Source organism: Harmonia axyridis, chromosome 2 (genome assembly GCF_914767665.1).
Source record: "Harmonia axyridis chromosome 2, icHarAxyr1.1, whole genome shotgun sequence".
NCBI classification, from domain to species: Eukaryota; Metazoa; Arthropoda; class Insecta; order Coleoptera; family Coccinellidae; genus Harmonia; species Harmonia axyridis.
The window spans coordinates 54,440,382-54,452,774 of NC_059502.1; the positions used below are offsets into that span (position 1 = coordinate 54,440,382).

At 31.5% G+C, this 12,393-nt stretch overlaps 1 protein-coding gene across 4 annotated transcripts; it reads right to left on the reverse strand.

Moving 5' to 3' along the window:
- Positions 1-418: 418 nt before the first annotated feature.
- LOC123672862 (serine/threonine-protein phosphatase 4 regulatory subunit 4-like) lies at positions 419-11,879 on the reverse strand. 4 transcript variants are annotated; one of them, XM_045607179.1, is made up of 15 exons: positions 11,733-11,879; positions 11,618-11,665; positions 11,466-11,545; positions 10,406-10,712; positions 10,220-10,332; positions 9,798-9,898; positions 9,495-9,626; positions 8,387-8,613; positions 8,111-8,291; positions 3,585-3,910; positions 2,652-2,883; positions 2,277-2,573; positions 1,521-1,596; positions 710-1,461; positions 419-595 (listed from the first exon to the last, which is right to left on the reverse strand). In XM_045607179.1, exons 1-15 carry the CDS (start codon positions 11,751-11,753, stop codon positions 588-590), a joined length of 2,901 nt encoding a protein of 966 aa, XP_045463135.1. In that variant the 5' UTR covers positions 11,754-11,879; the 3' UTR covers positions 419-587. The 4 variants fall into 4 exon arrangements, with proteins under 4 accessions (XP_045463135.1, XP_045463136.1, XP_045463138.1 ...); XM_045607180.1 differs by having other exon boundaries at positions 710-1,458; positions 11,733-11,878; XM_045607182.1 differs by lacking the exon at positions 710-1,461 and having other exon boundaries at positions 11,733-11,871.
- Between the last annotated feature and the right edge of the window lie 514 nt (positions 11,880-12,393).

Below are 12,393 nucleotides of genomic sequence, written 5' to 3' on the forward strand. Positions count from 1 at the left end.
ACAGTTTTGAATATTTTTATTTTAAAAACTTTATGTAGTAAATGAAGTACACCCCCTTATCTCAAAACGATGTTTAAAAGGGATTTGTTCAAATATCTTCATTTCATCTCTGTTCCTTCATTATTATTATTATTAGATATCCACTTTATATATGCTTGAGCTTATTTTGAAGTCTGCATTTCATTGAAATTAAATATAAAAAAATTGAGTTAATTTAAGTCAATTTGAAACAATATTCTCAGTTAATACATCATTGGACTGATATTTTTTGAGATAGAGCAATATAAAAATTATCAACTTCAAACAACAAAGTATGTTTAGATGTAATTTCAGTATTAGCAGAGGAAATGTAAATGGGGAATCATACATTTCAATTAACTTATCAAATATCAATTAGCATCAAAGAAAAGATGGAAGATTTGTCATGATAAAATATAAATATAATGAAAACATTAATATAATTATAATATTCGATCAACAGTACATTAAATATCATATAAATACATTGAACACTATAATATGGGAATACTGGACGATCATTATTTAATTGATCCTTCACCCAAATGTGGGAATATTTTTTGGCATAGCTAAATTTCTGCAAAATACAAGTAATTAATACTCGATAAAATTAAATATTTCAAATAATATTTAAGAAGATGAAGCGGGCATGCTTGAAAAAAGATGACAGTAAATTTTTATTTATACCTACTTTTTGGAAGCTTAGACTCCTTAAGATACGTCTTATGATTATTGTGGAACTCTTTATTTCTTGGACTTATTTCCTCTAGAGATTTTGTGCCCTCAAAATTTCTTTTCATCACTGGTATTTCAGTTTTAATCCTACCTAAATTTTCTGTCGAAAATCCCTTACTAATTTTTCTGTGAAAATTGTCAACCGATGATTCGATTCCATAATGTCTATTTGTCAGCACTTCTGACTTAGGTCGAATTTTAGAATTCGATCTAAAAGGAATGAGGTGCAAGTCATTTCTCATAATAACTGGTGTTGAAATAGTTGGCCCTTCATGGGTGAAATCTAATGATTTCCGATTATTTCTTGAGCTAACAGGAATTTTGCTATTGCTTAAACTTCTTCTGCTCAATACATTTCCTTGGGTTTCACTGGGATTTTCATGGAGTTGAAGTTTGCTCATTTTTGTCAAATTCACTTTTATATCGTCAGTTATGTTGGTGGTTGACAATTCTAACTTTTTGATTTCGTGATCAGACATAGTTTCTAGATCAACATTTTCTACAGACAATGTTAAATCTGAAGAGCTCAAATCATTGTATAACTGAGGCGGACCATCCCCAAGTAAATCTAAAACTAACCTATCCTTGAAGGAAGAAAACCTTTCTAATTCTACAGTATCTTCTGTTAAAATGGGAGGTGGTATAGCCTTTATTGGTAAACTGATTCCCGCATCTGTATAGAAATGTTGTTCAAGGAAAGTGAATCTGCTACAGAAAGAAGCATTAAAAAAAAAGGCTAATAGTTTTTTAACAACAGTTGATGTTACCTTTGTGAAGGAAATGTCAGAGAGTTTTTGAATGCCTTATTGGTTTCAGCTGGTCGCTTGGAGGCAAATGGTAGTCCTGCAATGAAAGAATATGATGAATGATATAAACAGATGTTCCAAAAGAAATTCGATAGTATCCCCCATGTCAAAAAAAAAACGTGCTTCTCTCTCCATTTAAAATCGTCTATTAGTTATTTATAATACAAGTGCAGAAGGCATTGATATTCTTCCACGAGTTCAAAATTCAAAAACGAGCCACGAAGTGGCGAGTTTTGGAATGAACGAGTGGTAGAATGAGCCTTCTGTACGAGTATTATACATTATTTTCTCTAATTCAATGCATTTTCATTGAAATTAATGAAATATTTCCATAAATATAATTTAGTGATTTTTGCATTGAAAAATGTTGGTTGGCAGAACTAATTTCTTTAAGACAATTTGATGAATTGACAGATAAAGCCGTAGCGGAAAGTTCGGAGTGCCAACATAGAATAATAAAATATAACCATGAAAACTGTGCGTTTCTGATATATTCTCGCACGATTTTGTTCTACAAGATGTGGAAGAATGAACGGAATAACCACAGAATTAGAGAAAAATAATTACAGTCCAAACCTCATATTTTAAACAATATATAAATTTTTACTGCCTTAAGAAATAATTAAGTATAAGTTTGTCGATTTTTTCCAGTCTTTCAGAATTGCACTGGCAACTAAGTCGTTCAGATGAGAAAACCTAATTATTTGTCTAGCTTACCTTCCATCAATTTATAGTTTTCCACTATTTTCCCTTGAGCTATTTTCGCTTCATCCTCCTGTCTTTGTTTTTCTTCTATGATGGCTTCCTGTTTAGTACCGTCGAATTGATGGATCTGCATATTTTTCAATACACATCTCAACGTATACTGCACATCTTTATCTTTTTCTGTAAGCTCGAGTTTCTTGACCATATTGTCAAATGTCTGTAGAAGGGCTTTATCCTCTGGTCCAAGCATACCACGCATTTGTGGCATCAGCTTTATGGTACAAAGTCTAATATTTGATACTCTATCGTCTGAAAATTCATTAGAATATAGCATATTAGGCTTGAGTTCATATTGACCTAGGATGATAATGAAAAATCATTATTTACCCAATAGATATAGTAGAGGTTGGAAAAAATGGTCCTTGAAGTATTTTTTGCTGAATACTGACATAGCACTTTCGCACATTTTGATAAATATGTGTCGGGTATAACACGAAGTTGATAAATATAAGCGATTCATCAGGTTTTCTCTGATCCATTTTCTCTGAATCTCTTTGATATTGTATCGCAGGAACACCAAAAGTAATCTGGCAGCCTGTGCTTTCACGGGTTTTGCTTTCTGAAAAAGGATTATAAAGAGTTTTCCAATAGGAATAATACAATTTAAAATGATAATAATGGCAATAATGTGTATTATTTTTCGCCATTCCTTATGCCATTTGTATTTAGTAGGTTATGCCATTTAATCATGGAAAGATATACGCTTCAACGCCGTTCATCAATTTTTTTTTATCCAAATATGTGCTCATTTGTGAATACTGAGAGAATTTTTAAAATGACTTATGGACGAAATTACTCAGATAGTTTGTAAAAGTATAGAACTGACACTCTTCATCATGTAAAAAAATTCACTTTTAAATTTGTCTACAATATAACAAATAGTGAGTCGATTAACTGAATAATGTCGTTCATGCTTTCTTCTTAAATTTTTCTCAGTATTCACAAAGGAGCACTGATTTTTATAGAACAATTTCTAAACGTGTTGAAATGTGTTTCCCTACATGATTATATGACATAACCTACTGAACACAAATGACATAAGAAATGTCAAAAAATTATACACAGTGTTTCCATTATAGCCATTTTAAATTGTATAATTCCTATTGAAAAACCCTTATTTGAGTATTATGTACAGGCTGGTCAAATTGCCATAAATTTTTCGAAGATCCCATCATTAGACATCGAATTTGGACCACCCTGTACAAAATATTGAGAAACAGGAGTTGTCCAAAATGAGAACTCCTAATTAGTTCCACTTACCTGATCCCCAATTATGGCGAAAATGACTGGAGTGAAATGCTGATGGATAAAATCTGAAGGTAAGCAATTAGGAAGATGTTCCAACTGGGCAAGTAGATCTGTTTGCATCCTCCAGTTCACCCCTTTCGATAGTTCCATGTGACATTTAAGGATTGCCCTGCCAATTTCCAAAGAAGTTTGAGTACTTGTCTCTCTGCTGAGCAAGCCATAATTGCACAAGGTTTCCATGGTTATGCCTAACTTGGGTACTACCATGTGTAGAACATCCTCAGCATCGTCTCTCAGAAGTCGAACAATATCTGGCTTTATTATTCTGCATTGGATTCCTTAAAAATGATAGAGAATGTTGATATAGCATTCAATTTGTTAGTTCTCATTCCTTGATACATTCAACATAGTAACTAAGATGTCTAAAAACATGGTGTATGCACTCGTTAAATTTTGAATGCAATGACATTCGACCAAATTGAGAATATTAGTTTTATTTCGCGGCGTCGCCGCAATGTCATACATTAATTAAAACCCGATGATGGCCAATCAAAAGCGATGTGTAATCGAGTATGATCGTGCAAAGTCATGAAACAAAACACAAAAAGTTTACTAGAATGAATTCAAATATTTGAAATATATAGAGAGTTTATTGGTGTTCTTACAATTTCAAGAATTGCTTACACAGGTCTCAACTATAATGAAAGATACATAGGTACAAAATGTCACAAAACTCATAAAGAATAAATAAAAAGGATCTATCATCAATTGTTAATAGCCCTACCTACAGTTGACATAACGAAACTTAACTTATATTCTCAAAATTGGCAAAACAAAATCTAATCAGTCCATTCACCAGGTTTTTAGACATCTAAATAGTAACAAGAGTATTAAGTAAATGTGTGTTAGTTAACATAAAGTATTTAATTAATATTAATGAAGGAAGGAAACAGTGCAAAGAAGTAAATGGGAAAATCAGTGAAGAGACTGAAGTTGGTGTAGGTGTAGCTCAGGGCTCAAAATTGGGACCAGTGGAATTCTTATTAAATGTACATAGTCTGACATATGCTGGACTCCGAGCTAGGTATTTCAAATTCTGTGATGATACTTTGATTGTTTTCTCTGGTACTGAGGCAACAAAAATTGAGGATACAGCTAATAGTTACCTAAAACGATACTTTGAATGCCTGTACTATAATAGACTTAGCATTAATATAGAAAAAAATGTCTACATGGTGTTGCAGCAAACAGGAAAACCATGAATTAGTATGAATATGAACATAAATATCATTGAAATCGAAAGGGTACAATAGTATAAATACTTAGGACTGACAATCACTCATAAGTTTACGAGGAACGCACATGTGAATGGCATTATGGATAGTGGTTCAAATTTTGGGAGTTATAAGGAGGTGCAGAAACACATTGAATGTCAGTAGCAAATATCTCCTGTATAACTGCTTCATTGAGCTGCACTTAAGGTACCTAATGCCATGTTTTGGAAATGCTCCGACAAATGGAATACTAAACTACGAAGACTGCAGAACAAGGCAATAAAAACTATTTTTTTCAGTTGATTACTATAAAGTTAGTAAAGCGTTGTATAAGGAGTATCCAATGTTGGAGATAAATAGTTTAAAAATGATTGAACCTTCCAAGCTTATCATATTCATATGCAAAATGAATTGATTGAAGTCAACACAAAGTTGAATCATGACTATAACTTGAGAACTAGAGATAGAATAAGAAATTACTATTCCAGAACACAAAACTCGCCAATCTATCGGAGTGTACAAAAGTTCAACAACATAACAAAGACATTGTTGAATGGAAATGAAAAGAACTTGTATTTTGCAATTTAAGAGTATATTTTAAGAACAGAAAATAAGTCAAGTTAATTTCAAGAATAATTTATCGATTTGTTTATTTTTTGATATTTTTATACTTCTTATAATTAATTTGTTAGTTAAAGGCCTCGGTGCCAGTTTTGTTCAACTGATTTGAGGTCTGAAATCAATGATTAAAAAAAATATATTATTAAATATCTTCATGTCCAAGTTTCTTTAATTGTTAGGCACATACAGATTATTACATCTTTTTTTTTATTGAACGTCAACGGAAAACAGCAAATCAGAGGGATATCTCTTACTCTTTTTGAACATGACCTTTAGAATATATTTTTGTACTATATTTAGTTTATGCATACTTGATAATTGATTCCACTAAAGATTTATATATTGTTATTAGTGTTTTCTTATTCATAAACTCTCTCAGAAGGTAAAAATTATGTACGAATTTGCGGATTCTTCCTGATACATAATCGATATGTGGTTGCTATTTAAGAAATTGATCGATAACAACTCCAAGGTATTTGGTGTGTGATACCTCCCGTATGCTATGCGTTCCCATGGGTATACTGTCAAAAGTGTGATCTATTCCTTTTGGTAACGGAGAATGCTATGTAATTTGTTTTGGTACAATTCAAAGATAGTTTGTAACTTCGGAGCCAATTTGTTATCACAGCCAGACCATCAACAGCTCGATCTCTCACTTTTTCCCAGGTATCCTCCGCAAAAACAAGCACTGTGTCATCAGCATATGATATGATCATTCCACCAATGCCAGATAATCTCAATAATGGATTAATTTAAGAAATGAACAACAAAGGTCCCAGCACAGTACCTTGAGGAATACCAGTCACAATCCTCAGCTTCTCACTTCTAACATTGTTGAGTTTTAGCATCTGATATCTGTTTGATAAATAACTTTCTAACAATTTAAGAGCCCTTCCTCTTATGCCATATCTTTCCAAATTTCGAAGGAGTTTATCATGTGGCATAGTATCAAATGCTTTGGCTAGATCCAAGAACACAGCCAAGCATTTTTTATCTGAATTTAAGTTATTGATAATCTCTGTTGTAAGTTTAATCATGGCATCCGAAGCACCAAACCCCCCAACAAAACCAAACTGATTTGAAGATAGAACATTGTTTGTTTTGAAAAAATCGATCAATCTATTTTTTATACATTTTTCAAGGATTTTTGCGAAATTACTTGAGGCTCACTGGTCTGTAATTACTTATAGAGGTTTGGGAACCAGATTTATGTATGGCAGTTATTATGGAAATTTTAAAGTCACTCGGTACAATTCCTTTTTCTAAAATTAAATTGATAATATGCAATAAAGGATGCAACACCTCTACCTATATATGAGTCTGTTTTATTATCTTCACATGAATGCCATCATGTCCTGTAGAGCTATTATTTTTCAGAGAACCTATAATTCCTATTAGTTCACTTTCGGTAACAGGCCTAAGGAAAATTGAATTCATTGTGGTTGTGTCTTCCTTACATTCATCTTGTGGAGAAGGAACTGTCTTTGCCATGTCAATACCAACTGCATTAAAATATCTATTACAAAAATTAGCCATTTTTAGGGGATCAGTTATAGTTTCACATATGGTAACAACATACTTCTTTTGATCTATTTCAGAACATATATATTCAAGTAAATCTGTTGTTACTGTGCTCCTGGCGTTGTGGCTATACGTCATTTACTTTACAAAAAACAAAGTTTTATTCATTATGTTGCCTGTAGTAGCGAAAATTTTTAACCTTATTCTGCACCATGCCGGCCGATGTTGAAATGAACGCGAAATGCTCGTTAAGGTGCTAAGACTAAATCACTGTTTATAAAATACATATCGTATTCAAAAACGCTTTGCTCTACCGGCCACTTCTCCATTGTGACTGAAAACCAAAATGGCCGTTCTATTGAAGCTGAATGAACACCGCTTATGAGTATTCTTCATCAAATTTCAAAAAAAGAACATATGGGGAAAAGTATTCGGTGTGAGATAAATCCAGAGTGTGTACTTGTATCGAAAATCAAGCGTTTTCATACAACTTGATGGTCAAAAAAAATATCCTACAAATAGTTATCTGTGTTGAATGGTGAGTCAATTTTCAGTTGGTGAGTTAAATGTGCTCTTTGTTTTGGAGAAATATTTCTTTTACGTTTTACGCTGCCATTCATGTCTGGTTTTCTTCATACTTGCTTCGTCCTCATTTGATGACCTTTCTAGGACTTCATTATTTTGCAAATGTTTTAAGTTCCAGTACCAGTGATGCTCGTGAGCTATGGATATCTTGGGGTGTATACACTTTTGTTTTGTTTGTTGTTATTTTCTTTAAGATTGCTTCATTAAAGTTTGAAAGAGATTACTGTATATGTTAATAATACTTGCTAATGCAAGTATTATTTTTTTTTTTTTTTCATACTTTAAAAACGGTATAGTATAATTACTATACCGTTTTTAAAGTATGAAAAAAATTCATCAGCAACTTGGAACTATAGAATTGAGCAATCAGTGTCAAGTATTCGTACTCTTAATATTTTGAAACTTTCATCATTCAAAATTATACAATATATAAATAAATCAAAAATTCACAAAACAGAAAAATAAATTCATACACATTGTTAGTGTTATTATTAATTCAACATTCATTTGGCAAATTTCTCTTGAAATAAATATTACCTAAAATGCCAACAACTTCATGAAGACACGCTCCAACAGATTTTCTTACTATATAGCATGGATCAGCAGCTAGATCTCGAAATACAGAATACCAGACATCCATTGAATTGCTGGCTCGATTCAAAGTAAACGATGTTATTGATGGTAAATTTTGTGCACAGAAGTGTCTACAGTATACTCCCTTAAAGTTTCAATATTAGTTTACGGATGGTCTTTCGTACAATACTAAATGCTAATTAATTTTTAATTTTTTTATTAAACTTTTCATAGGTTTACCTGTGTAGGGTCCACATTATCACCTTGGCTGGATCCCAAACCTTTCGATGACAGAATTTTAAAAAATTTCAAAAACCACAAGCAATCTGCTTGGGATAAAACGTTCAGTAATCCCGTCATATACTTTCCAAATTCTCTAGCAAGTACAGGGTAGGATGCTTCATTTTCTTCAGCTGCTTGATTACATAATTCTTTAAATAATGGTATTATGACATCCTGTTTCGTTTCTGAAATGAAAATAAACAATTGACTATAAAAGACTTACGTTCTGAATTTTCTTTAAATAACACTTGAGCAAGTTTTCCGCATTTCGTGTCCTCCACATACAAGTTGATTTATTAAAAATGTCCAGTCTCTGAATTGTAGATTCTATCTTCTATCAAAATATGATGATTCTGTCCAATATGCCTTAGACAAATATTTTATAATTTCAATCTGAAAATTGTCAATTTTACGTTTTTTGGCATGAGATTTGCCAATTTGGACACTAAATTAGCATTGCTTATATAGGGCACTAGTAACACAAAGTTGTGTTTAGTGAATCAAATAAGCAATTTGGCAAGTTTTGGATTCGCACATCTTGAAGTTATACATATATTTTGACTATGAGTGTAATGATATAGATGCAGTTTTTCCTTCCTCGCTATTCTAAAATCGAACATCAAGTGTGACTAAAACCCTCTATGAGCAGTGCTAACTTAGAGTCCTAATTGACAACCTTCGTGCCTAAAAATGTAGAATTTTCAATTAAAAATTTTGAGAACATGAAAAATTATGTCAAAAATCAAAATCCATATTCAAACATTCAACACCCAGTATCTCCAAAACTAGTAACTAGGCATGTTGATCAGAAACATCATATTATGAGGTCTAGAATCTATAATTTAGAGATTAGAAAAAAATTGACAATCCCCTAAGAGAACTATATCTTTTAAGTGGCTATATATCCAGAAATTCAATCTTTTCAATAAGATACACATTTTTAATCATCTATATAAAGGAGATAAATTATTTGTTGTCATTCCATAAGTAAATTAATAAAATAACACAAATTGTGCTATAATTTTTATGGATATTTTTCAGATGTAGTATACAAATTTTAACTTACCATTAGAGAAATGTTGCAAGAGTTGGGCAATAGCAACAATCGTAGATGATCTAACAACAGTATTAGTATCTTTAGCAAGTTCCACAACACTTGGTAATAGGTTTGATTTGATCAGATTTGAATCATTTAAACCTGAAAATCATTAATGAACAAATAAATATGTTACATGAAAATATATAAATTAAGTATTTATTTTTACTCCTTTTCCTACTTAATCTCTTTTAGTCTTTGTACATGGGTACTTGAATATGATATAATATTATTCTGAGATATTCATTATACATATAAACAGAATTAATTTACCCTGTGCAATATTGGATAATTGCCCTGCCATACAAGCTCTAACTTCAAATGAAACATCTTGAGCTAGTCCCTGTACAAGTGGCAATATAGTTGTCTTGACCCTGTAGAAAAAAACATCAGAATACAAATTAAGTCACTTGACTGAACAGCTATATAAGTTATTTAACTTTGTGGAAATTATAGAGATCTAGATATATACTGCCAGTAATAATTATAATTACTTTCTTGTAAATGCAGTAGTGCTTAAGAATTTCAAGTATAAGTTTATTTATTGGTTCCCATATTTCTTCATCTAATTCTATTAAAATTAGCAAATATTTCTCCAAATTACTACTAACTCTCTTCTAACTAAACACATTCCAACACATTCACTCTTGCAATGACTCAAAAATCATGCTCGAATAAATAATCATTGCACTTACTCTATACTTTGAATTTTAGGGTGTACAGCACATCTTCCTAATAAATGACAGCTGGCCACTCGATAAAGAGTAGGCTTACTTGGTGCTGATTTCTGAACAGCCCATTTCAATACCTAAAAGTTATTTTAAAATAAAAAAGAGACTTCTGTACTCCAATTCCAAACAACAAATATGAAGAATATTTACATCATTCCTTATCTGTGCATCGGAAAGGTGGTTTATAACTTCTAGTAATGTTTCAATCCAGGTAGTAGCAACTAAAGGATCTCTAGAATCTATACCTTGAATAATAGAACTCAGTAAGTTTATAGGAACTTTCTTTTGTATTAAAATTTGAAATATTCTAGCAGTAGCGATGTTAAATTCGCTAGACGAGCCTGGAAGTTCTTGTTGGATTTTTGGCAATATACGATTGATGGTAGCATTTGGTTCAAATTGGTATAACTGTGGTAAGTTCTGAACAATACTGAGTTTTTGAACATCGTCACCTTTCCTACAAGTAAATGGATTAAAATACATTTAATACTTATCGAAATAATTTACAATAATATGTTTGATGTATCGAATATTGCATCAAGCACTTTATTTTTGTCGCTAGCAAAAGCAAAATTTTCAGATAGTCCATATTCCATGATAATCAATTACTTTTACGTTCAAGTAATTATGCCCATGACTATATAATTAAAAGAGAATTACTGTTTAATATAAATAGAGCAACTAACTGTTTGTATATAAAAAAAATTATTCAAATAAGGTTAAGTTATCAAGGTCAATTCGCAATACACTACTGACTACGTACCAATATAACTACAGTTCATAATAACTACATAATCTGCAAATTACTTAATACATTATTCTCTATAAATAAAGTCATTGATCTAATAATTTATAATTATTATTATATTATCATTGTATTCATGTTATTCTCTCAAGGTGTCTAGAAATACTGATCTGACCATTCTGGCTACCAATTCGACTTTGTTTCAAAAATTTTTGAGACGCGTACTCAAGATTGGCCAAACTCCTCTTTTCTTCATTAGATAGCGCATATAAAATAAAAAAAAGGACAGGATAAATTGCCTTTGAAATTGAAAATCGAAGAGTGCGAGTATTTTCCTTAATAATTCTTCGTACAAGAATTATTGAGGAGTTACCTTACTTTTTTGGCACTCTATATATCAAATAAGTAGTTATTGTTATATCAATATTGTTGATTCGAATTTGATAATTACTGAATAAAACTTACGTCAATAAATATACACTTCTTTCTATAGGTTTATCTTCAAACTGACTATCTATAGTATGTTTAGCTAGTTGTTCTTGACTCTAAAAATTCATTGTATTCAGAAAAAATATTTCATTTTTTTCCAATTTTAGAAATTCACTCATTGCTATCACCTTAACACGACCGGGTTTGTCCAATTTCAAACTCATTAATTCTTCATCCTATTCCAAAAAAATGTTCAGAATTGATTTTAGCCCAGAAATATTCCAAACCATTATATGTACCTACCTTAACTACTTTTACGCTCATACTAAGTACTTTCAATCAATTTTTTCTGAAACTAAAATAACCTGAAGTTTGATGAGGAAGAATATTAAAAAAAATCAACTGAAATTTATAGGCTTATATTTCGAAACTAATTGTCTTTATTGACAATTTCATGACATTTCAATTTGAAACACAAAATAGTTATTTTCCTAACAAGTGTGGAAAGTGATACTTTTCCGCAAAAGGCTGCAGTCGATTGTGGAAAAGGCACTTTCCACATGAGTTAGGAACAATAGAATAGCTTGAATGAAACACTTTCATGGAGAATTTTCGTCTTGATACTGACTGACGATTCAAGAAATTATATTTTTGTGCGCTCAGCCGCATAGAGAAACGTTTGAATTTTATGATTGGCGCATAGAGACATGCCAAAATTTTATGATTGATGCGACTCTTTAATATTTGCATGCGGAAAAAACCCTTGCTGTTCACTATCCGCATGCATATGCGTAATGTTTTTTCCCGACTTTCCTGAGCCTCTGAGAGACCTCTCGGTAGATTGGAATTTTTACGAAAAACTATTTTTCACTCTCAATTTCTGAAACAAGCTTAAAAAATTTAAATAAAAAGCTCCTGCGCAATAATTGCAATAATTTGTCAGGATGAAACAAATTTTACCAAA